We start from the raw sequence: 27,666 nt of genomic DNA on the forward strand, positions 1-27,666 counted from the left end.
ATTCTGCATATATATCTTGAAAAAGTCTGTATTGGGAATTTTTTAATTCGTTTTGCCTATTATTTATAATAAATTTAGGTTCAATGGAATATAATGGGCTATATTGCTTTTTAGTTGTAGCCTAATTATCATTAATCTTTTCAGATTTAAATCAATTCATCTAGATAATTCAACAAAAATAGATTTTTAAATCATCATTTATGAAGACATTTCATCAAAATGCTTATTTTCACTTTCCTCGTCACAATTCAGAAAGGCAAATCTCTTTTTGATGTTTTTTCCTTTTAATTGATTCTAAAGTCTTGTTTTTTTACCAATATTTGGATTTTGGCTTCCTTCAGAATGTATGCTATAAATGATGAACTCTAACAAACTGGCTATTTCACGCAAAGAAAATGGGGAACGCTTTAGTGTTAGTAATCATGTGGAGTATTTAACATAATAATCCTTTATTAAGCTTACACACCTATGAAAAAGCCAATTAAATATATTAAACCGAAAGCTTCACACATTTTTTAAAATAAAAAATAATAAGCTCATAAATTCGGATCATTTAAAATGCGCCATAATTTCAAAAATTTAGTGTAATATAAACCGAAACTTAATTCAGAATCTAAAGATGAAATCAATATTCAAAGTTTCAGATGAAATTCTTTATTCAGATATACTAAACTTAGATCCTATTCTCACAAAACAAACACTTCTATTTCCATTTTCGGAAACTGCTACTTCGGATGTACTTTAATCACCTGCTAAAATTCATTATATTCTAGCTGGAGGCAGCTGTGCAAAAAAGGATGGATCAAGATTTTTTTTTTTTCAAATTATTTGCAGTAACACAAACAAAATTAATTGTTCTTTTAGCCGAAGGAAGAAGTAATTGGGATGGAAAAATATAATGTAAATATTACCCTAATCAAACATATAGAGGGAAAGAAAAGAACATTTAAATATTTTTTTACGGCTTCATAAAAGGATTTATCCCACGCGAATAAATATGAATATTTTTTTGCAAATCTGTAATTTTTGAAATGCAAATCTGGATCGTAATCTTAATATTTAGCATTTGCGTTTTTATTCGCATATTAACTTTTACATTTATTAGACATAAAATAATTGTAAATTCAATATAAAGAGAAATTCTAACATAGCGAAACCTGAAACATCCGTATACTTGCTAAGTAGTAAGAAAATTCATACATGAACTCTTTTCGCTTCGCTTAATTATTACCAAATATTTGACAAAAGAAAAAAAAATTCTGAATATAATTTTAGAAAATAAATTTTTAAAAATGGCACAAACACAGAATTCGATTTCATATTATTCAGCTGAAAATGAAAAAAATGAACTTAAAATGAAATGATTTCGAGAGTTTTTGATCAATTTTATTTAAAATTGCTTTAAAATTTTTTTAACAGAAACCAAATAGATTTATCAAAATATATAAGAAGTATTTTAACAAATAATGAATATCTTATTGGGAAAACAATAATGAATTTCTCTGGCATTTCATATCACAGACGTTACTACACTAGGAAAAAAAAATGTTCATTTGTAACTAAAGAAACTAAATTTTTGAAAAAATAGATTATTTAACAACGGTTCACTGGTTCACTTATTTTTAAGAAAACAAAATTTTGTGAGTAATTTTAATCTTAGCAACATATTGCTCCATATAAATTGATTTTTTTATATTACACAGTAGTATGAAATATCAAAACAAATATCTTAATTTGTGGCTTATTAAAAATTTTGATTGATATTTTTATAGGAAAATAAAAAGCTGATCAGTTCTTTAAGGACAAAATATAATTGTTGGCATTCTAAGCAAATCACATTTTAGTTTATTAATTCCGTGCCTTAATAGAAGTAAACGGATTAAATAAAGTTACAGTTCTTCAGAATTTTCAGTATTTTCAGTATTTAGTCAATTTTTTCAGTATTTGCTGATCACAAAAATCTTGGCCATTTTAAGAAAAATTTCTCAATGAAGCTTTTGTTTGCAATGAACGTTTGTTAAAATAATCTTTTCATATATTAGTTTTTTTTTTTTTTTTTAAACTGAAAGTTTTCAACTTAATTTGTTTCAAGTTTACTACATATTTATCAAAAATTTTGTTTTCAAAGATAAACGATGCATAATAATAAAAATAAATGTATATCAATGTTTTTATTCAATTCTATATTTTTTAATCTTAGTATAGGCTAATTATTCCCTTTTTTAAACGGTAAACACTTTTAAGAAAAAAGAATTAATGAACTCCTTACTGAAAATGTCTTAGCAAAATGGAGAGGAATATTTGGGTGGAATTTCTAAAGACAATTTTCTTTTTAAAAAAAATCTAGCTTTTTTCGGAAGTTTATTAAATCAGAAAGTTTCAAGAATAATCAGATTCTTCATCTAGCACATGAATGTCAAGAAATTTCTTTTAAAAAGTCCATGTTAACGTCTTGATTTCTCAATTTAAAAGAACGAAAACTCATGCAATACAAAAAATAAAAATTATTTCATATTTCATGTTAGTTTTTATTTTTATCATGTTGGATAAAATTTCTATTAAAAATAAAAGAAATTAATCTGAATAAATTTTTTAAATCTGTGTAATTAAAAATATAATCATAGCTTCCCAAATAAAAAAAACTAATATAAAATTGTAATTATTAACAAAGAACAATTTTTTTAGCTTTTAAAATTTTAAAAATTGTAGAATTTTAATACTTTCTCATAAGGTTTAGAATTTTATTTCTATGGTTCATAAAAAGAAAATGCTAACTATCTTTATTTTTTTATCCCTTATATAGCGAAATAAAATTTAGGTTTCTTACTCAAGCAAAAAACTATAAGAGTTTACTGACAAAATGCTATCAATTATCTCTTTTTCCTTTATTAACAAAAAATTTAAATGATGTTCCAGGAATCAGAAAATTTCAACCCAAGAAATTATTTATTTTATTAAATTACAATACTAATATATTTTGAAAAAATCTAAGAGGCTTCGATTCAAAAAATAGCTTAAAATACAAAAATATGTAACAGCATATAAAAAAACATAAATTTAAATATTTATTAAGGGAGATGTTTGCAAAGAATAATAAGATTAAAAAAAATATTTACGCAAAATCCAAAAGTAAAAATTAAAGAGAACCTCAATCGGCATTTGATGCATTTAAAATATATAATAGATGCTCGCTCAGTATTTTAATTCTTAATGCTACCCATGCATTACAAAAAAAGAACCTCAATATACTGTTTTTTCTAGCCAAATAATAAATTCAGATGAGCAAGATAATCTTTGATGTAAAATTTAGCACCTGAAAATGTCACTAAACGTTATTATTTTTTATAGAATTAAATAATATAAAAAATCAGAATATATTTTTTGAGAAGGAAATAGTTGCAACTCTATATAATTTTTAAAGACGCGAGTATCTTGCGGCTACTTAATTTGAAAAAAATATATATGTTTTGGTTTGTTAAATGTTATAAATCAACAATATAAGCAAAAATCAGCTAATTTTTTTTAATGTAAAATTACTATTTCATTCAAGTTTATTTTAACTCTATCAAATGTTTTAAAATCTATAAACTATTAATCGTTTCAACTATTTTAAGACTCGGCTAAATAAATCATAAGTTTTAAGCAAATTAACTTTTTAATGAAAAACCGTATATTATATGAATACGCAAAGAAAAAAATTCTCACCTTTGAACCAGGAATCCTCCACAAGCAGAACCGAGGAGAACAAACAGGGATTGGCTAAAGAACACCCAAGACATAGTGGCAAATACTGTATTGGTCTTGCAACCCAAGTCAAGAAGTGTTGGCCCAAGAAAGGCTACACACATGCCAAAGGACCAGAACACCGCACATAAAGTTCCAGTAACATGTTTATTGGTCCAAAGAAGATGGTAAAAATGTTCCTTTTTGGTTTGGATGAGTGCGCCAGCAGGTAACATGTTAAGGACACCCCCTATTTCTGGCTGAGGCCCCCCTTCTTCAGGAGCTGGTCCTTTCTGCTCATTTTCTGCATTCCCACTTTGAGGAGGATAACTCTCCGATTGGTAATTGGATTCTAAAGGCTGAGACATTTTAAACTTTTAAGAAGAAATTGGGAAACAAACAATTATTCATACATTCATTATTTTATACTAAAAGTTTCGATTCTTTATCAATCTTGAATAACTGGTGATAATTAAATATTCTGTTAAATACTGCGATGGCCGATAATCTCTCTTGAACAAATATATTATAAGAGAAGAATAAATTATTCCCACATATCTTAAGCACAGAAAACTTGTCCAAGGAATTCTTTTTATTTCACTGAAAGTTATCAAAATAGTTTTACTCGATTCCTAATAAAATCTCAACACAGTCCCACGCTTGCCATAAACTGAATTTATTGCTGGAAGTCTGAGCGAAAGAATTGGTAACTTTCTTCAATTTGTAACCGCGCAGTCTCACGCTGAGTCGGTAAAAGTCTTCTAACAACAATTAAGACGCCATCAAGTTACTAGAGAGGAAAAGAAGCAAAGAGAAGCGAGGAGTTGCTATGGAAAGTAATGCTGTCCCTCGCGTCGGGACACTGTGTCCGGCCGTTGTAAATCAGTTTCGCAACAGGAATCCGGGGCGTGTGGTCCTCGCTTTACCGGATGTCTTTTCGTGGAGCCCCCGCCGACCGTATCCAGATAAGGTGGGTTTTTTAGCGCAAATGTTACAGTTATTGGAATCGCGCCATCTGCTGGGAACTTACCAAATTGTTACTCCACTTGGGAGCCCCATTGGGAGGGGGAAAGGGTGCGATGGGAAGTGAATTCGAACAACAACGGTATAATGCGACGGAGGAGCTGGGTCTTTTTTTCTGTTTTTATATATAATAATTACGAGAGAAGTTATGTAAATTCTCTTGTAACTGATTAGATACCTTAGATAATTTCTAGTTCACACTTATTTGAATTTCTAGTTTCTAGTTAATAATTTCTAGTTCACACTTATTTCATGGCAGATTACCATATTAATTAGCTTATCTTCTTTTTATACATCTTTTACATCTTTTTATACATGTATATCTAAATCTTTAATTTTTTTTTAATTCAAAGATTTTCGTACATTATTAGACATACATTCAAAAAGATATAAACCACACATTTTTTGAAGTTCAGAGAGTACCTATTTTAGACTGAAAGTTTAAAATCTAGTAACTTTTCAAATATGAAAGTAAAAACTTATTTCGAATTAATCTATAATATCAGGAACGTGAAAATTTCTCTATCAGAAAAGTTTTAGAAATAAATATTAAAAAATTCAATGCATTGATAAAACGGAGGAAAAAAATTATCTGTCCAAATGAAGGAAACGCCGATTCTATAAGATATTTGTAATGAAAATTACTAAAATTTTATAACAGCAAATAAATCCTTGCTTTCTTCGTATAATTCTTAATTTTCTGATAAATCTTTTCATAAATTTAAATTTGTGCATGGATTTCTAGAACAATGCATCATGAAGAAATATATGAATTATTTCAACAGCATTTAAAAAGCTATTGAATCAAGAGAATTAGTACAATATTGAATATTTTTTCCAAATCTTCATAAGTGCTAATTAAATAAAATTTGAATTATTTTAAATAAGCTTTTCCAAAGGGGGCATATATTTTAAAATGAGTATAATATATAATAAAAGTAGTAAGAATTTCATATTATTCAGAGATTCATCATTGTATAACATCACTGAAAAAGGGGATTTAATGATTGGTTTTAATAATCACAGCAAATATCTTTCCTCGTCATTTTTTTTCGAAGCTAGAACTGAGTTAATTTTTGTTGAAATCACATGTACAGAAAGCTTCGTCGATGTAATTTTGAAATTTATTGAGCATTTTATTAGCAGAGAAAGATAGTGATATTTTGATGCACCATCAAATAATAACCATTAATTGCTTCATGATAAGCACAATTACGTTTGTCAAGTGACTTAGATTAATATAGATTTCCTTTTTTCCTTGAAATTCTTCAGGGTTTTTTTTTTCCATTTCTTTTCTAAGAAATTATTATATCGGCATTTAGCAGTTCATATTTATTCATTTGGTTACGTACAAAAATGAGATAACGCCTAATGTAACAGAATATAGCATTATCATGAGTTTTTATAGAATTTAATAAAATGCTTATCATTTTATTTTGCTCTATTTCTGAAATAGATTTATGAGTCTCTGCGTGCGTGTGGTAAATTGAAAATATCATTTTCTAACCACATGAATTCCAATTTAAATTTAAATTCTCCGTGTTACGACGTTCTGACTTTCCAATACTTTATGGCAACTAATCTTTACAACTTAAAATATCTCACTTAAAATTACAGTACCACGCGAAAAGTCACACGGCTATAATTAATGCTTGCTCAGTTAAATTTCGGTAAAATTTTCGCTTGAAATTATATGAACTCTGAATGCGCTCCCGTGCCTTCTTTTATTTTCACCTTACCGTGGTGTGATATCAGTTGAGTTCTCAGCCATGGATGCAACAAAAGCTTTTAAAATCTACTAAAAATTGAGCATTCCGCCAAAACATCAAGAAAAAGAAAGTTATGATTTAAAGAACACTATACGTACATTCTTACGATGAACTCAAAAGTACAGGGTGATTAGAATTAATAAATATCTATTCAGAGTTCTGTACTCAAAAATCTATTTGAGCAACATATATCGGTGATTATATACTTCAGAATACAAAGATACTGTCACATCACTGATTCTCCCACCCGCCCGAAGGTACACGGATAATAAATACTGAATGACCGGATCGCTGCTACAACAACATTGGTGGGAATTGTGGTTGAGTCCTAAGGACCATCACCGGCCATGGTACAACCCGTCATCGATGGTAGGAGCCAGATCCCGACCTATTTATATACCCTCCAGGGTGGCGAGATCCAACCACCATGCCGGAAGCATTTCATCCTCTTTTCAAGGTGCCCCCCAATGGGATATACAAAGATACCAAAGACCCCAAAAAATTTTAAAGAGTAATCAGTCTCTTGCAAAACTTTTTTTCCGTATAAAAAGAAATTTAAGTGGTATGGGAACGTAAGAGATATTACAAATAATGCTCTTAAATACTTAAATTCCAGTTCAATTTTCTTTCTGTAAAGAAAGAAATTTCAGGCAAAACACACACACTAATAACAGTATTAATTGAACGAATAGAAAACGACTACTAGCTCAAAAGATTCGCTTCCAGTTAATGTTTGGGTCAAGATTTTTCAGCAGTCCCTTCTTTATTTACAATATCACATCACAAAAAAGGCTATATGTCTTCATATAAAACCGAGACACCTTATTGTGCTACGATATACCATAACACTAAAATATTGGGATTTTTCTTTTGCCGCCAAATGAAAGGCCATTTTTCACTGCTTGCCGTGAAATGCCCGCCAACCTTCAATTCGGTGTTGGGTAATGGCTCATCAGTTTATTGATGTAAGTTTCTTTAGGCACGTGTGGAGAGGTGAAGTTAAGGCAGAAAAAAACACGAACTTGCATAGCTAACTGAGTTGAATAAAAAATAATTTGCAGTTTCAAAGCATTCAATAATTTAAAATAATCTCAAACAAATATTATTACGTCAAATTTAAAATTTTCTTTATTGTATGTAAAAAAAAAAATCAACTTGCTTGTTGACTATACATTTCATTTATCGTGTCTAATGATTTATATATCAACCTTTTTAGGATTTTCATTGAAAAGAAAGTCATATCTAGAGGCCTTCCATATTGTATCTTCCAAATCAAGGTTAACACTTAAAAGAGAATTCCCTATTTTACATTTTTTTAAATTATTTAATACTAAAATTAGTGATAAATATTTCATTATTCACCTAATTTAATCGCCAAAATATTCAATACTGAATATATACAAATTTTATTACAAAGAATAACTCTCATGTTCGTCCAAAGATTTCTCCGCCTTTTTTAAATCGCTTCATTTTTAGACAACAAATGAATAATCTTCGATCTCAGATTTCATACTAAAATAAAACCGATTGGAAAGTTTAAAAATCAATATTATATTAAATAAGATAAAATATATAAATCTTTCATATCAAATTTATATTACCCAATGTTATATTTCTAAAACAAATAAATATACAATAGATAATTCTAAATCATTTTGAAAACTTTTTTAAACTTGAATATTTTTCCTATTCTAGTTATCTTTATATTATATTTACTATGTTTATTAACTAAATCTATTCATTACACCACCTACGAGATCAAAACTTAAGTAGCAATAAACGTTTGGTTTATTTGAAATGTAATATTTATTACCTAGTATTAGCATAATAAAATTCGTAATGAATTTTTTTTTAATATTCATTTTTTAGTATGAGAAATAGATAATCTAATTATTCCATTTTAAATAGGAAATTTTTAATACCTCAAACTTCATAACAATATTAATGAGCGAGTATTTTTGAGAGTGCCCATTGATTTGCAAATTACATCAAACTTATGCTATTACTTTCAAAGCATAATTACATTACGAAATTATAATAGGACATGTTTTTAAATTGTTTGTTTGGAAATATCATGGCTAAAAATTTAATCAATAGTACGTGAAATTAATAATTAATGAGGTACATTAATAATTTAATTAACAATATGGATTCATATCTGTTTTAAAAACATTCCAGATTTTAATATATTTCTATAAGAAACTTAGGTGAAAGATATTGCAAACATGTAATGCTGATACTACAATCAATTTTTTAATCTGAATGAAATTTAATTGTGATTATTAAAAGAAAAACTCATCTGCAGATGTTTCAGAAGAATGAAATGCTCAATAAATAAAATAAAGATAAATAATGCTCAATAAATGTCATATTTAAAAAATAATAATTTTAATGTAGTTTTAGTTTAGTTTAGATATATTAACGTCCCGTTTTAAAGCAACACAAGTGCTATTTTGGGACGGCTCTCGTCATTTTGGTCAGATGACGAGGACGACACCTGAGCTGGCACCCCGCTCTCCACACCACACCACACCACACCACACCAGCTTTTAATATAGTGAAATGTCGATTAAATCTCTTTGCAATGAAAGTTCGACAAAGACTTGGAAACACAAATTTTTATACTTGATTAATGAAATAGCTTAAAATCCATACCATTATTATTAGGAACCTAAATTATAAATTTTGACTTAATTCTAATCTTGATTATTCATAAAGATATAAAACTAAACCTTATTAGATATTATTGTGTCGACACTTTGATAATCGACAATGTCTAAAGACCTGAGTAGAGTGAAAGTTTAATCCTGACACTTGAAATGAAGATCAATTTGACTTCTATTTTGAACATTCTTGACTTTAATGATATCTGTCACTTGTTTGCCCTTGACAGATAACATCATACCTCATATACTAAAGCAAAAGTTTCATTACCTCAGGGATGAATGCGTTCTCCAAGTACAGCATAAAATTGGCTTTACATTTCTTCATAAATTGTACTGTTTATCTTCTAGGTATTCCCTGTCAAAAAATGCGTGCTAAGCGATGAAAAATTAGGATTTGGATACTACCTCGGGGAGGAATACGTTCTCCAAGTGCAGCCATAAAACTATCTGTCCATTTTTTCAGAGATTGCTTTTTTTATTTTCTAGGTATTCCCTGTCAAAAAATGCGTGCTAAGCGAGGAAAAATTAGGATTTGGATATTCTAAGCATTATGATAACGGGAAAAAATGTAATTTCTGTATAAATGATGATTGGAAATAATAGTACTTGGAGATAAATATTTTCAGAACGTATGTAGGAAAAACCCGTTTAAAAATCTCATCTTTCTATTACTATCAAATGATCTACGTTGTTCTAGGATACGAATCGGCTTTATTAATTTCTATTAAAACACTAATAATACCATCGACAATTTATTTTCTTTATACTTTCACTTCAAAATATAACTTAGATAAACAAACAAAAAATAAAAGATTTTGTAAATCATCCTATGAGATATTTCAGGCTGGAATAAGAATTCGTTTAATGAAATTAAAATTTTAGACACTGTAATAAGAAACTTAAGTTCATCCAACGCACAGAAAAAAAAAGAAATACAAAATCTTTTAGATTAGAATATAATAGTTAATTGAAAAAACCTTATACCCGAAAGGATTTAATACAGAGGAAAGATAAGAGTATCATAAGGAACGGAGTTTTGAAGCCAGATCTGAATTTGCAAATAATTTTGATAATTTTAGGTTTCAAACTTGGCATGAAGAACTTGCGTTGAGGATGCTAGATTTACTCCACAAGAATCCGATTTGGTCAAATACAAGGTAATTATTACACTCGATTCAAATTCTAAAATATTTATCTTAGTAATTTATAAAAAAAGGAGGCCAAAAGTAATTTTCGAGTACGAAAAACCATAATAGGTACTTATAATTCCTCAAAGAAAAAACGCCATTCCATTCCTTTAATATTTTTATTATTCAAATTACTCACAGTTCTCGAAACAAAATTGAGCATAATTTCAAAATTGCTTGCATCATAGATTTAAATGTTAAATTTTCTGAAAACTGCAGTGTTCGTAGACTCGTAGACAACATAGATGACTAATTATAAGCAAAAATAAATACTTTATTTCATTTCTCTCCCCATTTTAGGAATAGAGTTTCCTATTTTGTCAGCCTATGCAAATTAGTTCCGAGTCCGTACAATGCAGGTCTCTCCAATAAAAATAAAAAAATGTTGCCCTAGTTCAATATATATATTTTTTTCTTTTAGCAGTTTATATCAATTCATAATATTTAAATTATTTCTTTATGTAATTTAAAATGGCTTGTCAACTTGATGTTGATTCTTTAGATACATTTTTTAGTAAAAGTGTAGATCTAAATATTTATTACTTTGTAGATACTTTGTTAATAAAAATCACAATACTTCTGATCTCCAAATCTTGCTATAGCTACATATAGCCATATCTAGCTCAGTTGCCCTAAAATCCACAATTCATTAATTCACCCACTCATCTCCAGATACGAACAAATCTAAAAATATTAACTTGACTTATGTAATAGTTTCTATGAGAGCACCTCAGAAAAAGGGATGAGAAACCACTGTGTAAGTAATCGGATTCTCTCTACTTTACAGGGCACAACAATGGATGCGTGTTTGCGTTGACAACATTCCAATGACGATCCATTTTTCCTACTTTAGGGTTTAGTCCAAAGACCGATGATGGTTGTTTTATATCTTACCTTAACCCTTATCGTGGCAAGATTGCTTTTTTGAAGAAAAGCAAAAAAATGTATATAGGTAGCTTCTTTACGCTATAAAAAACATCAAAAAATAAATAAAAAATCGTGATATGAAAATTTTGGAAAAACAAGATGTATACTATTCTATACATTGCTACACGTACAGTTATTATCGCATTTTTATAAAGTTGCGTGTATGGTATACTATACAAAATGAACATAAGGGTTAATACCATATTATTCACGGTGGACTGGTCATTCAGACACATCGGATAGCGGAATGCCATGGCAGTGTGAATATTATATGCTTACTTTATATATCGATCTTCTATATATTATACAAAAAACAGAGCATCCTGTATCAAACTCACATATTTTGTTAGTGAGTAAAATATAAAAGTAACCTGGCAGGACATACTTCACTATTACTTTCAAACTGCTCTACTCCATTTATATCACAAGTCTCTTTAATTTTCAAGATTAAAATCAAATTTTAGAACTCTAAAGGCAATGGTCCCTTATCATTTAAATCTTTCTCCCAGTTACGCTCCCTGAAAGTAAAAATCCCTTCTTTTATTAATAAATCCTTTCCTCAATAATATTCTTTGAAAGTCTTTTCATGTTTCAATATAAATATTCTTTAACTTTCCAACATCTAATAAATAGAAAAGGAATTCTACCGTCCTTTGAAGCTTCGTTTTAATCAAAGGTATTTAGAATCTTTAAATAAATCCTCTCCCCACAGTTCAAACTAAATTAATATTTATTTCAAGGCTGAGCTAAAGTCGTATTTCCTTCCTTGCATCTTGAAAGCACTTTTGCTCTCTCTTAAAAGTTTAGTCTTTGGAATAATTTTCAACTAAAATGTCTAGAAATGTCAATAAAGTTTGATAAGTTATGTTGCAATTCCATTAAGCATTGAAATGACTCCTACGCTTCCCTTAGAGAATATGGTAGTAGAAACAGTGGGAAAAAACTGCTATGTTAGTAGAAACAATGAGAAGAAACTGCTATGGTGGTAGAAATAGTTAAAAAAAAAACTGCTTCTTAAATCCTTTTTTTATTTCCTCTCAACTTATTTTGAAGTATTTTTATTTTTTCATTTATAATGGAAAAAAAATTTATATCTTACTTTATGAAGTCAATTCATAATCGCATGAAAAATTCCAAGAGCTACACGCCGATTTAATTTTGTAACCCGCAGCATGCCATGCATAGAAAAAAACATGAGAAGATTTATCCACAGTGTAAAATAACATGCAGCTAACTATAAAAAGACAAGAGCAATTATTGCTACTATACTGTGGCATTATGTATATTAACTTCATTAAGCTCAGACACTAACAAAAAGTTTTAACACAAGAATTCTTTTCTTTCATTTTAATCGATTTAAATCCAAAATTTTGCTTGAAACCTCTAAAATAAAATCCTCTTTATTTATTGTACTGCGTAACTGCTGACCGATATATCTAAAATTAAAGCAAAACTTAGTATTTCACTTGTTATTTTATTAGAATCTTTGATTCAGCTCACAATCTAACGACTTTTTTCCCATATAAGATTTTTAGTGCTTCATTTCTCCATTAGATGGCACTACAGAATCATGAAAACTTTTTGAAATTTCTGTTTTGAGAACTTCTCCAAGGTATTTACTTTTAGTACGATCGATTATGTTTAAAATTTCAACATCCATTACTTAAACTTTTAAAAGGGAGAGAAGGGGTTAGAAATCCAATAACGGGTCTTTCGATACGATAAATTTAACTTGTGTATTAAATTTCAAATAAACATAATTTTATCTTTTTATTTTTAACACATTATGAATTTGAAATAATTTTGTCTCATTTCATTCAAACTAAAGGCAAAATTTTTAAAACTTATTTTTCAAATAGTATTTCTATCCCAGGATTAGTGAATTGCAAAATTCAAATAATTCACTTGCATGAGACAAAAAAAAAAAAAAAAAAAAAAAAAAACCTAACAATAATGTTCAAACCAGCTTCATCAGAGAAGTTTGTTTGTAGAAACCCAGGTCAATAAATAATTTCAAAAGTAGTGATTTTCAAGATTCTGAGATATAAAAATTACAAAAAATAAAAAAAAACAACAACAATATTATTAAATCAATAATATCTTTTAGATTAAAAGTGTAAAAAGAATTGCTGTTAATCTCTTAATTATCTAATGAAAAGGATCAATTTTGAAAAGAAAAATTTTCAATCGTCGATTTCCGGTATTCTTAGAATTAGTGTCGCGTTTATTGAGAGGACTCTTTTCTTTTCTTCGAAACTGTCATTACTGCTAAAATCGTTGCGAATCACGACACTTTACAAGCCTGCTGACAGTTATCTATCCGCGATTTAAGCCGAGTGAGCGCCTCTTGTTTTTTCAGTAACGCCAACTAGGGCCAACAGTACGACTTAGCTACTCAAGCGTCACAACCTTTTCTACTTTCATCCACAGATCGTAAATTAGACCTGAATCAAAGAACGATCACCTTTGATCCAGTACTCCCAGAGGTATTGTCTCTAATTGAAGAATTTTGTGACTGCGACAGATTTATATGTGCACCAGCTACTATGTACACAGAGAATCTTCTGCCGGTGGGATTCGAACTCACAACCCAAGGGGTGCGAATCGTACGCCCTACCAACCAGGCTATACAGAAACGATGGTTTGCGGAATTCTTTTTTAGAGAAACCGTTACATGGTTATAGTTAGGAAACAAAAGTTTGCATTTAAATGTAATCCTCTAAATATTTTAACTAACGATTAACACTCGTTAAACCGAATCCTTAAATTATAGCTTTACATGGCATAATAACCAAACAACTAGTCAGATATTCATTTGTTAAAATTAAATTAATTTCGCATTGTTGTACTGAAAAAAAAGCGCTCTATTTTCATTATCAAAGCTTAAAATATCGTATTACAATATATAGAAAATGTTTCTTGGTAAGTAAATTGATCATTCTAAATCAGATCTGGAAAGTCTGTGTATTTCATTCAATCTTAAATGTCGACAGAAAATGCTTTTGCATATTATATATTTTCCACCTGATTCTAGTACTGATAAGTATGTGAAAATTTTTTTTAATGTTTTGAGTGGTTTAATTTTTATGAAAATATGTTTATATCTGGTAAATTTTATTTATCTACAAATGAAAACTTTATTGACGACAATTGTGTGACCCTCCCGTGAGAGAATTGTTCAATTTTATGCATCTTTATAATCTGAAACAATTTGAAGTCAATTTTTATTGTAATTTAATTATTGTTATACATCATATTTAATTGTGCATTGTACTTGATGCTTTTATGCATAAACCAACATGAATGTGAAATAATATTGTGCGTTCAATTCATTCTGAGCAGCTGATTCTTTTCAATTTTTGTATTCGCTATGAACGATAATTCGCTTATGAAGCTCGGAATGAAGGATGATCCATGCCTTCTCCTCGTCATCTGAATACAGTTCGAAGTTACGAAATCGTCCCCAAAATAGCTCTCCGGTATTTCAAAAAAAGACCTTAATAGAACTGGACTGTTGTTGTTTCTTACGGCACTTCCCACGGACAAGCCCGCTGTTACGAAGACAGCGATTTAAGCCGGCTGGGGAGCGTCTCTTGTTTTTATTGTAGCGCCAACTAGGGCCAAGAGCACGATTTTGCTACTCACGCATCACTCATGCGCTTGCACAACACCGTCTTACAGTAGGGCACATTCACATATCTCACAGATAGAACAACCACGCCCAAACCGGGACTCGAACCCAGGACAACCAGATCACGTGGTAGACGCGCTACCCCTGTGCTAGGACGCAGACATAATGGGACTAAAATAATGATATATTTATTTACTCAAAGCTGCAACTCTTAAAATTTACGATACAAAAAAAAACTGAATATTGATTCTTATACTTGTTGAACTTTTTATGAATTTACATTCCAATAACTATTAAATATTTTTAGAGTGTGTTTTATAATTTTAATTTTTTTCATCTTTTCACACTTGAAGGGTTTGCTGCAAAAAGGATGTAGCTCCAAACTAGGGGAATTTGGTGTTACTCGTACTATCATGTAGTAAAATAAAAACTTGTTCGTTTGGTGCCAGAAAGATGTAGCTCCAATTGTTAGTTCTCGAGTTACTCAAGAGATAGAGCTGTTTGTCTCATTAGTTTGTAACAATATAGAGGTAGCTCCTGGTTCTACCGCCATTTTCCCCCACCGGTCGTGCCCTCGGAAACACTGAAAAACGTACAAGGAAGAGTTTTTCAACCATGTGTGTATACTGGCATCATAGAGAAGACAAGTGAAAAGTTTGATGTTACTAAAGTTACCAAAGGAATGATTTTCAACTTCGTTGACCTATTAAAAGGTTTCTTCCTGAAAACTCCTTACATTTCTAAGAGTAGCAAAAGTATTTTATAACAAAATATAGAATATTTACTTATGAAAAATCCCAAATTAATAAAGGAAACTTATTTTGTAAAGAGAGTGTTTGACTACTCTGTAACAAGACAGTATGAATATTCAACATCCAAAACATTACTCCATTAATGTTAAACAAGATTCAGCCATCTTATTCCCACTCCCTTCCACTTAAAAACCCAAAATATAAAGATGTAATGGAACTAGCTTTTAAATACGTTCCACAAAATACTTACGATGGCCTACAACCCGACGACGCAGCAGATGAGCCCGACGTTACAGAGGGGGAATGTGATGATTAACAGGAATACAATTTTTTGTTTTTAAAGCCAAGTTGTATATATATTTTGTTAGTTTACTTTAAATAAAGTAATACTATAATAAGCTACATTTTTATTGTGAAATATTTTTCATAGAGGTAGACAGACTATCTATTTGGTTGCAAGAAAGATGTAGCTCCAACATCCCAACATGTGCCACGTTATCTGGAAAATACTGTCATAATATGTAGGAACAATTAAAAAGATTGATCAAAAGGAAAATCTTCACACAATTTAGAATTTGGAATTTTCAAACGTTTTTTACGGCTTTCTGAAAATTTGAATAATTGGAGCTACTTCCTTTTTGCAGCAAACCCTTCAATTATTCATTTTAAATAATAATCGCAAACAAAATGCAATAAATCATATTTCTAAAAATAAAATAAATGGCACAACTCACATATAAATATAAAAAAAAATATTTTACAAATATAATTACAAAATACAACAAAGCGCAACCCGTATGGTACAGGAAATGACGCATTTTCTCGATTCTGTCTTTTAATACGGAAAAGTCTTGGGTTTTAAAATCATCGCACGACTTTCATCTCAAATTTGTCAAAAAGTCTTCGTTGATTTAATACTCCATGGTTATACACTTTGTTCGTAAATATTCATTTAATGCTTCCTCTCCTGAAATAAAAATTGTCACTGTTTAGTAAAAGAATAGAAATATGAAAATAATTACACAACATTGATTTTCTAATTAGAAGCAATACAAAATTATGCAAAATTTAGCGTACAAACTGTGTAAGAGAAGAAGAAAGCATTAAAAAAAATTGTGAAAGTGGTCTTCCCGAAACTTTCTCGCATACTGCCTAATAAAGCTGTCATCTCCCCTCTCTCAGACACACAAATTGCAGATCTTTGGTGAGGCCGTGAACTCCAAGAGAATAACTAGAATTTTATTTTCAGAATCTCGTTCATGAACGTTTCGTGCTTCGTAATATAGTGAAGAAAACCGAGCATGCCTTTTGGAAGTTTTTTTTTGGCGGATTGAAACTAAATTTTGACACAGAATTTCAGTTTTAGAAACAAGATCACACTGAAAGTTTCATTTTTCCAAATTATTACGTATTTGAGTTGTCGCATGCATATGCATGCAATTGTGTGGATCGTCAACTCTTTGGTTAAAATTTGTCGCAGATCTACATTTTAGATCTTAAAACAGTTTTCCCTTTGGTATGGTGTGAAAGTTTGGAGAGGGAGTTAGCCAACTCAGGTGTCGTCCTCTTATCTGACCGTGGTTCAAAAAATACGAGGTCCGTCCCAAAATAGCCCTAGTGTTGCTTTAAAACGGGACGTTTACATAACTAAACTAAATTAAATCTTAAAACTGTGTTCTAAATTAAAATTATTTAGCTCATTGCGATTTGCAAATATGGAGTAATTATCGTGCACTCGGACAGACAGATAAACTTCCACTGAAAGGATTTCTTTCAAAAGTTGATAGGAATATACAAATTTGATGTTGAGACCATATACCAAATTTCATCCTTCTAGTTTTAAGCATTTTTGAATAATTGTACTCTCAGAAAGACATTCCCAAAGTGGATTTTTCAACCTTGGGGAGATCAGAAATGTGAAGTTCGTCAAAATCTCGGGATTGAATTTTTGGACAAGTACAGAACTTTCTCTTTTGACACTTCGTATACGCGAAAATAAAAAAGACCAAAATCACATAGCATAACAACGGTGTGGCGAAGAGGAAGCGATAAGGTGACATAGATGCATTGGATACCAGAGAGACCAAACATTAGTGATATTATTCCTTTTTCAAATCCAAATGTGATAAGGAGAGAAAATACTATATCCTTAATGCTAAGACTTTGTTCTAGATACCATTTACCTTTTCTTTGCCGCTGCACTCAGATGAGGCAAAGAGTATTCGAATATGCAAATATGCAAAGGCAGCAACAGAAGGAAACTCTTTATTTGGCGATACTTTACATTTGGATAATACATGAATACTTCCAGTATTAAGGTAACTGCTCAAGGTTCTTAGCATTCACAGTTCTACACGCTTCATAGCGTTGTCGCAATGGATTGGTGACTTTATGCGAAAATATCCGGCATTTGCAACGGCGGTGTAGAATTTTGAGGTGCTGTCAGCAAGCTCACATTCTTCGTAAACTGCTCCATGCGCATTTGGAGTTTTAAATGACTACGTTGGAGAATTGTATTCTCTAACTCATCCGTTTAGCGCTTACAGCCAGACTTTATTCATTTTGGCTTATTTTTATTTTTCCTACTTCCCCTAATATTCCCATGGGAATTCCTTAGATATAGGATGATACTTTGCCGTATAAGTAAACAGGCACTCACTTTCCTTGAGAGAGAGATATAATATTACTCTGCTGGGCCCATTGCCAATGGCAGATAGTCTCACTTTATGAGAGGCCGGAGCATGTGTTTTTCATAATGGAAGCTATTATGCATTGACCAATGAGTGCGAAATATTATCATTTGCGACGACCGAATTATTCAGTTTCAACGGATGCTAAAGGACAAGGGCAGATTTGGGGGTTATGTCTCCACAATTAGCGTGTTCACTGAATTGTGAAACACCTTGTAGTTAGTACCTCCGAGTCCTCAGGCACTCTAAATGATCTACTAAAATCTATTATAACATTAAACTATAGCAAAAGTAGTATAAAACAAAGCATTATACTATGTATTTACCTAAATCCTTTCCAAAACCAGATTGCTTGAAACCTCCAAATGGTGCGGCTACATCAGTTTTATTATAGCAATTGATGAAACAAGTGCCAGCATCAATTTTTTCACTCACGTACATGGCTTTTGAAAGATCTTTGGTGAATACCCCCGAGGCTAATCCGAACTCTGTCGCATTTGCACGTTTTAAGACACCATTGATATCTCTGAAATTCAAAGTAAAAGACGTTACATAAACAACGGCAAAAATCGAGGAACTTCATGTGTATGAGAAATTGGTTATGATGTTCAAAGCTTTACTTGAAAAAATTTCCAAAAATTAGAACCCATTATGCTGGGGCATTTAAATCTATTTTCATTATTCAGAATAAAAACAACTTTGCAGAGAATTTTCTTATGGAATTAAATATATATATATATATATATATATATATATATATATATATATATATATTAATGTACTTTATAGCTCTGGAAGCTATATTTAAAAAATACTGTAAAAATAAAAATAAAAAAATCTGTATCAGTATTGGTGCTGTTAGAGCAAGATGAAGGGGAGGAAATGTGATGCGTGATTTGCAAAAATATAAATTCAATCATCCCATTTATCAGAAGATTTATACATATCACATGTGAAAGCAAGGGAAGAATTTGAGATAAAAAAAATATCTCACAATATCTAATAATAAGAGAGAGTGTTATTCCCTCGACAATACCCTACATTTTGCATTAAAGAAATCAAATGTGCCATTTGACTTTTCTTCGTCCACCGAATATAAAATAAGTCACAAGTCGGCAGACAGTTTTGATATCAAAGTCACCTACCAAACTTTATTTAGCAAATTTATTGCGTTTTTTGAGTAGTCATGCTTATGTACACGCTAATAGATATCACAGAAACAGTCAATCCTTTGATGCATTCAGTTTAAAATTTGACACGGGTCTATAATTTATGTACAAAAAAAATCGCATACTAAAATTCATTCATTTAATTTGTTGCATTTTTAAGTTATTGTGTTCAAATACGCATAAATAAACATAAGGCCAAGCAGCTAATTCTTTGAAGGATTTAGTCTAAAATTTTACAGAGGTCTGTACTTCTGGTGATAAATCAATATACCAAATTTTACTCGTCTAGCTTGCTTTTCTTCTTCATGATTTTTAGTATTTATACACAAGGAAGGGTGGACTGAAAATTCCGAGGGCAAAATGTACCAAAATTTTGATACAAATCTGCATTTTTAATACTAAGACCGCATACTAAATTTTTCAGCAAAATACTCACAAATCGACAAAAAAAAGTTCGGGGGGAGGGAGAAATCAAGAAGATTTTTTTACAAAAAGATTAATAAAAATCTCAAGTTCAAATTTTTCATGCTTACAATACTTTCCCCTCATTTGCGAGAAAGTCAAAAAGATCCATTCGGATTTATCTTACAACTGTTGTTTGATAATGGAATTTTTCAATCGAAGTAGAAAATATTATTCCCTTAAGAGTTACGAGGGATGTATACTTTTATAAACATAATCTTATAACACATTATTAATATTAACATTTTATATATTTGAAGCCAGAAAAGTACAGAAATCACGCGATAACTCATAGACTGACTACTCCGACTAGCGCGAAGGTACACGGAAAAACTTGAATGACCCGACCGCAGCGACAGCAACTATGGCGGGAACTGTGAGTCCTGAGGGCCATCACAAGCCACGGTACAACCCTTCCCTAAGGAAGTACGTCCCGTCATCAATGGGAATTATCCCCCTCACCTGTTCGTGTACCCTCAAGGGTGGCGAGAACAAACCAACATACTGGAAGCTTCTCATCCTCAATTTTGAGGCTCCCCACCCCTCTCGGATGTTAGGGATGAAATAGCGCAATAAAATAAATTTTATGAGTTCACTTTGAATTTAGCTAAGTAAAATAAAATTTATTTAAAAAAGTTCTATATTTAAATGTATTTTACAAATTTAAATTGAGAGTTATTAGATCTTACTCCAATTTTAATCATTTTTATGGATAGTTTATCCACAGAATCATCAATAAATGGTTAAAACGAAAAGTTCTTTGCATAATTTCATAAAACATGCCATAATGATACACACCCATTTTTAAATTTGGAAATTATCATTATTGGTCCAAATGATTCTTCCTTTGCGATGTACATATGATCTTCAACGTCAGTAAAAATAGTGGGCTCCAAAAAATAACCTGAAATGAAATATTTTTTTTTAAAAAAACTAAACTATCTTTTTAAAAATTAAAATAATTATTTACAAAAAATATATGCATGTAACAATTTCAATTTATACACACACTTAAAACAATTATTGTCGAATCATAAAATTCAAACTTCGCTTTAACTTTAACTCCTGAGCAGTGCGCGGTTTTACCATGCTTTTCAGTCCACACGCGAGTAAGATATATGCTATCTCAAAAATAGGGTAAATTCCTTTGGATGCTATATAAGCTCTGAATGCATTTCTACGCTTCATTTTTTATGTTTTCTGTCTTCCTAATCGGAGTATATCTCCCTCTATTTATGGATTAAAAAATATCTGCTGAAAACTGATCTCTTTTTTTTAAAGATAAAAAACCAGCGGGAATGTTTTCCCCAAAACTTTCTCTCATACTCCATAATTTATGCTTTAGACGTAGAAGAGATCGTTCAATCGATTGAAATCAAAATATGACACAGAGATACAATTGTAGTCTCAAAATCCCATACCAAATTTGATATATTTAAGTCACTACGTTTTTGAGTTATTGCGTTTACATGTTTCTGAAAGTACAAATCGACAGACGTTCGACTTTTGATAAGTTATCTTTGTCACAGACAGACAGACGAACAAACAATTTTTTTTTCCAAAAATGTGTTTTTCGAACTCATTGAGGCCTAAAACGTGGAGATTCATCAAAATCCCGAGTTCGAATTTTTTTAAGATGACGATACTTTCTCTATGCTTCGTATACGAGAAAGTAAAAAAGCATTAACTATAATTTTAAGAACTCGTTGGTTGTTTTCTTAACCAGAATATGTTTAACTTACATGTAGCCTAAACATTTATACATGTAAATTCTAAAATAATAATAACTGTAATACATTTATATCACTATGTACAAACGATTCTAAATGTAATGTATACAATGTTTTCCAACAATTAATGGAATTCTCTCTCTTCGGTTTCCCGTATGCTTACACAGTAGGGCGGGTTTTGTATTTAACTTCAAAGTACAGTGAATTTGAACTTTTATCCATAGAGTCACTGAGTCCAAAATTTTATATAAAACTAAAGTTTTGGAGGCAAGACTACGAAAACAATTTTATTTATCTTGCTAGTATATTTTTGAGTTACTGTGTCCACATACACGCGTACACTTGAAGAGGCTGTTTGATGCATTTAGTTCAAAATGAGACACAGATTCATAATTTTGATATAAGGATCATGTGCAAAGATTTACTCATTTAATTTATTGAGTTTTTTAGTTTTTTCATATACTCACGAATGGACATATTGTCAGACAGCTGATTCTTTGATAGATTTAATCTAAATTCTGATACTGACCTGCATTTCTAGTTTTATAATCATAGGCTAAAATTAGCTTATTTAGTTTTTTCAATATTTAATTTTCCATATTTACAGATCGACATACAGACAGTCGCAGTTTCAGAAAATGCTTTTGTGAATTTTGAGAAATCTAGAGGGAAAATTTATCAAAATCTAGAGATCGATATTTCTATATTTTTTACACCAGACAATATAAAGGAAGATTGCTAATTAATATAAAAAAATTCAAACGCATTTCTATATTAATATAATTTTCTCCATTATTCAGCTGTTGAAATTCATTAGCTTATAATATATAGTTACAGATATTTCGCAATCAAAAGGATTTTTGCAATATAAACATTACCTGGCCTGTTTACTCTCTTGCCACCCAAAAGTAATTTTGCTTCTTCTTTAACACCTATGTCGCAGTATTCCAAAAGTTTATCTAAATGAGCCCTGAAAATAAAATAAAGTACTTTAAAACTGGAATTGAAAACATTCAAAGAAGTTGCAGTTTAAAGGATTACTATTTTATGATGATTTTTACTACAAACTGAAAAATAGTTTCAAAATTATACATTGATTCAATGAACTTATTATTCATTTTTACACGAGTTCTAAACTAATATATAACAAACATGATTTGTTACTGCAAAAATTGTTTTATTCCAATAAAAATGCATAATACTGCTATAAAAATATTTTTTATCAATTTTTGAATTTAATTGAATCTACAGAGTTCAGAATTATTAAATAGGAAGGAAAGAGCTACCGTAAAAAAAATGATGACATTTGTTTAAAAGAAGCTTAGTTTATTTAAGATTAATTGAATTATTCTAATGTCTCGTTTTGAAGCAAAATTAGAACTATTTTAGAACGGTCAGATGATTTTGGCCCATGGCCAGATGACGAGAACAAGACAAGAAGAGACAATTCCTCTTTAAACTTCCTCACCACCCTCGTATTTAAAAACAGAAGTATCATAATTGGAAATATTTAACTTGCTATCATTTACAGGAAAGTAAAAAAAAAAAAAAAAAAAAAAAAATTACTTGTGATTCTGAGGACCATGGTCAGTTGACCTATCAAGAGGATCTCCTATGTTCATTTTCTTTGTTTCACTTACCTATAAAAGAAGCAATTATTTATTTAAAAAATGTTAACAATTTTAAATGTTGACTTGTATTCTGAAATACATAAACCTTTTTAATTATTTGCCTTGAAATATACATTAACGTCAATATTAGGTGACCACTGAAATTCTTGACCCACTTTCTAATTTCAAAACCTGTAGTCATAAAAGTGGTGTCTAGGTACAGTAAAATAGCTATGCTTTATGCATTAAAACCTCTTATAGCACCGACCTAGGGGCAAACTGCGAAATTAGTGTTCTTGTCTCGAAAAGAGAAAAAAGATGAAGCAAAAAAAGATATTATGTAGGCATTAAACAGAACACATAAAATACAAGTTTATTTGTTTGAATTTCCGACACTTTTACGAAACGAAACGTGTTAGAAACAGAAGAAAAAAATTATCATTGATCATATTATTATTGATTAATTATTATTGATTTTTCCGTCAAAGTAAAATAAATGTTTGGGCCTTTGTTTGAATTTCAGGTTTCACACTTTTAGAACATCAGGTAGTACGCTAATACAAGTTTCAATAATATGTCGTCAAAGGCCCTGCTATATTGGCGAAGAGGTCGCTTTCACCTGCTATCTAGACGTCTCCACAGGAAAAAAGTCTTTTAGTGTCAGGTCGAGTGAGTGTGGAAGCCACTTTTCGAAACACCGTTTCCGATTATTTTTACTAGAATATCTCTGTTGGCTTTACTTTTTGATGTCTTGGTGGAGCCCTTTCATGTTAGAAGCATGCATTTTTCCAAAAGATAAAACATTCTCCTTTCGACTGTTCTCGTGATGTCACAATTTTAGAAATCACGAACAAGCTTATATATTAAACGTTTTGTTCCTAACTTTAATGCCTACAATTTTTTTTCCAGTTAGCATTTTCTATCCACGTGATCATAGTGAAAAGCAGCTGTGCATTACCATGATGCTAATCAATGATAATCGGAGAAATCGCCGCTTGTTATAATTCCTCATTTTATCTGCAATGGTTTTAATCATTCTATGATATTTATATAAATGCATAAATGTAAGCATTAACTCTTAACTAACCATAAGATTTTCACATATAAATCAAAATGCAGATGATAGATTTATGTCAATAAAATCTAAAAATCTTGTGTAAGGACAGTAGATTGCTAAGAGAGCATTCAATAAAAATGTCTATATAACACAAGCAACTATTGGAGGTCGAAGTCTACTCTGTAAGTATATACCCTTATAACCATAAATTTTCAAGAATATATCAAACACTTGTAAATCCATTTCCTATATTTTGTACAAACCAAAAGATTACTTGTTTTAATGTTATTGTTATTATTAGTTGAATTTTATTTAAAATTTTCTGAAATCTGGCGATTTCCATCCCTTAATGACAGATGTCTCAAGATTATTCAAATGACTTTCAATCAAAACAAATCAAAAGACTCGTAATTTCTTGTATCGCATTTTCTAATATATTTCAAACCTGGCTGAGCTAAAATCTTTGCTTTCTTGGTCTATTAGACAAATGATCCATGGAATTTTATTTTATTGTTCCCATATTTTGTTTTCTGTTGCTCATAAATAAACAAATTGTACTAAATACGGTATACATCGTATTTCGTCTATTTGTTATATATATTTTCGTATATTTCGCGCCACATTTCATTCTCTAAAATATATTATTAGAATCATTTTTAGCTTAATGACCTGGTTTATAAAAAGGATTGTTAACAGGCTTGAAATTTGAGTAAATTATATTTGATTGAATTACAAATATTCAATCTGTCATTCTATGTAAAATAAATAATTTTGAGGGAAATTTTACTGTATGTTTTTAATTAAAATTATGAATAAATTCATCGTTTACTTGTGAAAGAATTTGATGAGCCTTATCCTTTAGAAAGAAGCTACAGAGATTAGTTCAAACATTTAAAAAGGGGGATTTCGGGGATTCTGAGAGTAGTGGACAATAAACTCTCAGAAAGAACAAAAGAAATTCAAATTAAGGAACTGGAGATATTATGAACAGAAGATTCAAAATTACCAGCAGGTTTAAATGTTAATGAATGTTGGATGCAAATGAAGATCGTCCAAATAGTAAAAGTGAATCAACCAATACAGATGGGAAAATGAAGCTTTTTGATTTGCCAAGGATAACCAATCATAGTTGAATGTGACAAAAAATAATTAATAACCATGACCATCCAAAATATGACAGACAGATGCAAATTTCCCAATTTGAAGAGGGCTTGGGTACATTTCGCAGACCATGTTTAGCAAGTTTTCACAAGGAGTATTATTTGACCATCTGCATCTGTAGCTCCTTCGGATTACCTTTCCAAAAAGCATTGCCTTGCATAGTAACGCTTACATTTTTAAGAAGGCATAAAATAATTAATGAATTTTGGGCATGACCATCCAAAATATGACAGACAGATGCACATTTACCAATTTGAAGAGAGCTCAGGTACATTTCGCAGAACATGTTCAGCAAATATTTGGCAAGGTGTATTGTTTGACTATCTGAATCTGTAGCTTCTTAGGATTGCCATTTTATAAAGCATCGTCTAGCAGAGTAACGCTTTCATTTTTAAGAAGACAAAATTTTAGAGATAAAAAGATATAGATTGGAAGGAATGGGAATCCGTTTTTTTAATCCTGGAATCCACTTACAGTAAAAAAAAAAAAGCAGTCCAAGGACGTAGATTTTCAAGAAGCACACTTTGAATGAAATATTATCGATTATTCTATAAAAGTAAAATAGCTTTCATTACCAAAAGAGAGATGAAAATTTCGCAAAGGCCTAGTATATTTTATATGTTAGTTCGAAAATAAAAGGTTTCATCATCAAGCTTTTACAATCAATTTTAATCTTATTTATTTATAAAGGCTGGTGTGTACTCAAGATAGCTATTGCCCAAATAACAGCATAAAAATATCATAAAAGTGTTTAAAACTCATACTTACAACTTTCTCTACAAACGCATCATGAATGGATTCTTCGACAAATAATCTACCTGCAGCTATACAATTTTCACCCTTATTGAAAAAAACTCCACTCATACCCTGGAATAACAAACATCGGTTTAAGCTTATGGAAATTCGTGTATAAATAGTGTTATTACCACACATAAAATGGTAATACCAAATAAAAATGTTTCATAAAAAACAAGTGATATTTTTATTTAACACATAAAGGGAAAAGGATATGATTTTATTTGGTACTATCCCATAATAAAAATTATCAAAAATAATTTATCGAAATCTATTAGAAATATGCAGCATTAATAATTTGTAAATTATCTGCATTCCAAAAATTAGATTTATTTTTTATTTTACAGTATGTTCTAGTCGAGGCGGAATTACAAACTTATCATTTTTTAACTCCTTTGTTTTCATGTGTTAATACGTTAATCGCCCAAAACAAAAATTGTTAGGGCCTTTTGGGCCATGAGAGAAACAACTAATTCATTATACATATGCAATCATAAAAATAATTACATTTTAGTTACTGTCAAAATTATTTGTATGACATAACTCCAAAATAATGTTTTGACCGTGAAGCAACTGTATCTCACGTGACCTCCAAGAACAAAACAGTTAGGAAGTGTACATATTTCAAAACAAGAACGTGTCAGTTCTTGTTGTTTATTCGCAATTGTATTCTGTTAGCAGCACTGAAAAAGAGTAAAGTAATATACATGAAATTGTTCGCACCACAAATTTTAATTCTATGTATAATTTGAAATATTTTTGATGAAATGTGGATAGTTATGAGAAGGAAAAGCAACTCTTCAAAAAATTAATTAATTAATTTCATGCTTCCATGGAATTATTTAGTCATACAAGCCCAAACTAAGAGATTCGTCATCAAATAGCTCAGCAAATAGTGATAAGCCATTAATAAAAAAAGACAAAAACTTGCCATAAATATAAGACCAACCAGCATATTTTGTTATCTTAGCTATGCTTTACCAGTAATTATGCATTCATATAACCAGTATGAATCATCACTGAGCTTCTAATAAAAAAATCAAAAGATTTCACAAGAAGCATGTGTGATTCATTTGATCAGAATATATTACCTGTGAGACTCACTTGCTTCGTGTAGCGCTTAATGTATTAAAAATGTACTGAATGCTCTATTGTTGTTGCTTATACCCCTTGGATTGTACTCTAATTCAAACCAAGTAAGAGATTGGTGAAAGAGGGGTGCACAAGCTTCTGAGAGTAAGGACCCCTGAGCACCCGAGGTTAGAAGTCTGACTTTAGCTCATATGAAGATGACACTTAAACACTCGCTTGCAC

The 27,666-nt window shown here is 30.3% G+C and overlaps 2 protein-coding genes across 4 annotated transcripts in view; both read right to left on the reverse strand.

Moving 5' to 3' along the window:
* Positions 1 to 4,644, reverse strand: part of LOC129961029 (major facilitator superfamily domain-containing protein 4A-like) — a 104,714-nt gene extending 100,070 nt beyond the window's left edge. For both annotated transcript variants that reach the window (XM_056074822.1, XM_056074821.1), the window contains exon 1: positions 3,706 to 4,644. In XM_056074822.1, coding sequence (XP_055930797.1) covers positions 3,706 to 4,091 — 386 coding nt within the window. In that variant the 5' untranslated portion in view covers positions 4,092 to 4,644. The remainder of the gene's footprint in view (positions 1 to 3,705) is intronic.
* Positions 4,645 to 16,415: 11,771 nt separating this feature from the next.
* The window catches only part of LOC129960259 (mitochondrial 10-formyltetrahydrofolate dehydrogenase-like), a 56,498-nt gene continuing 45,247 nt past the window's right edge, over positions 16,416 to 27,666 (reverse strand). For both annotated transcript variants that reach the window (XM_056073538.1, XM_056073539.1), the window contains exons 18-23: positions 26,326 to 26,424; positions 23,296 to 23,369; positions 22,608 to 22,699; positions 20,798 to 20,903; positions 18,695 to 18,894; positions 16,416 to 16,645 (exon numbers count right to left, since the gene is read on the reverse strand). In XM_056073538.1, coding sequence (XP_055929513.1) covers positions 16,590 to 16,645; positions 18,695 to 18,894; positions 20,798 to 20,903; positions 22,608 to 22,699; positions 23,296 to 23,369; positions 26,326 to 26,424 — 627 coding nt within the window. In that variant the 3' untranslated portion in view covers positions 16,416 to 16,589. The remainder of the gene's footprint in view (positions 16,646 to 18,694; positions 18,895 to 20,797; positions 20,904 to 22,607; positions 22,700 to 23,295; positions 23,370 to 26,325; positions 26,425 to 27,666) is intronic.

Source organism: Argiope bruennichi, chromosome X2, assembly GCF_947563725.1.
Source record: "Argiope bruennichi chromosome X2, qqArgBrue1.1, whole genome shotgun sequence".
Lineage (NCBI taxonomy): Eukaryota > Metazoa > Arthropoda > Arachnida > Araneae > Araneidae > Argiope > Argiope bruennichi.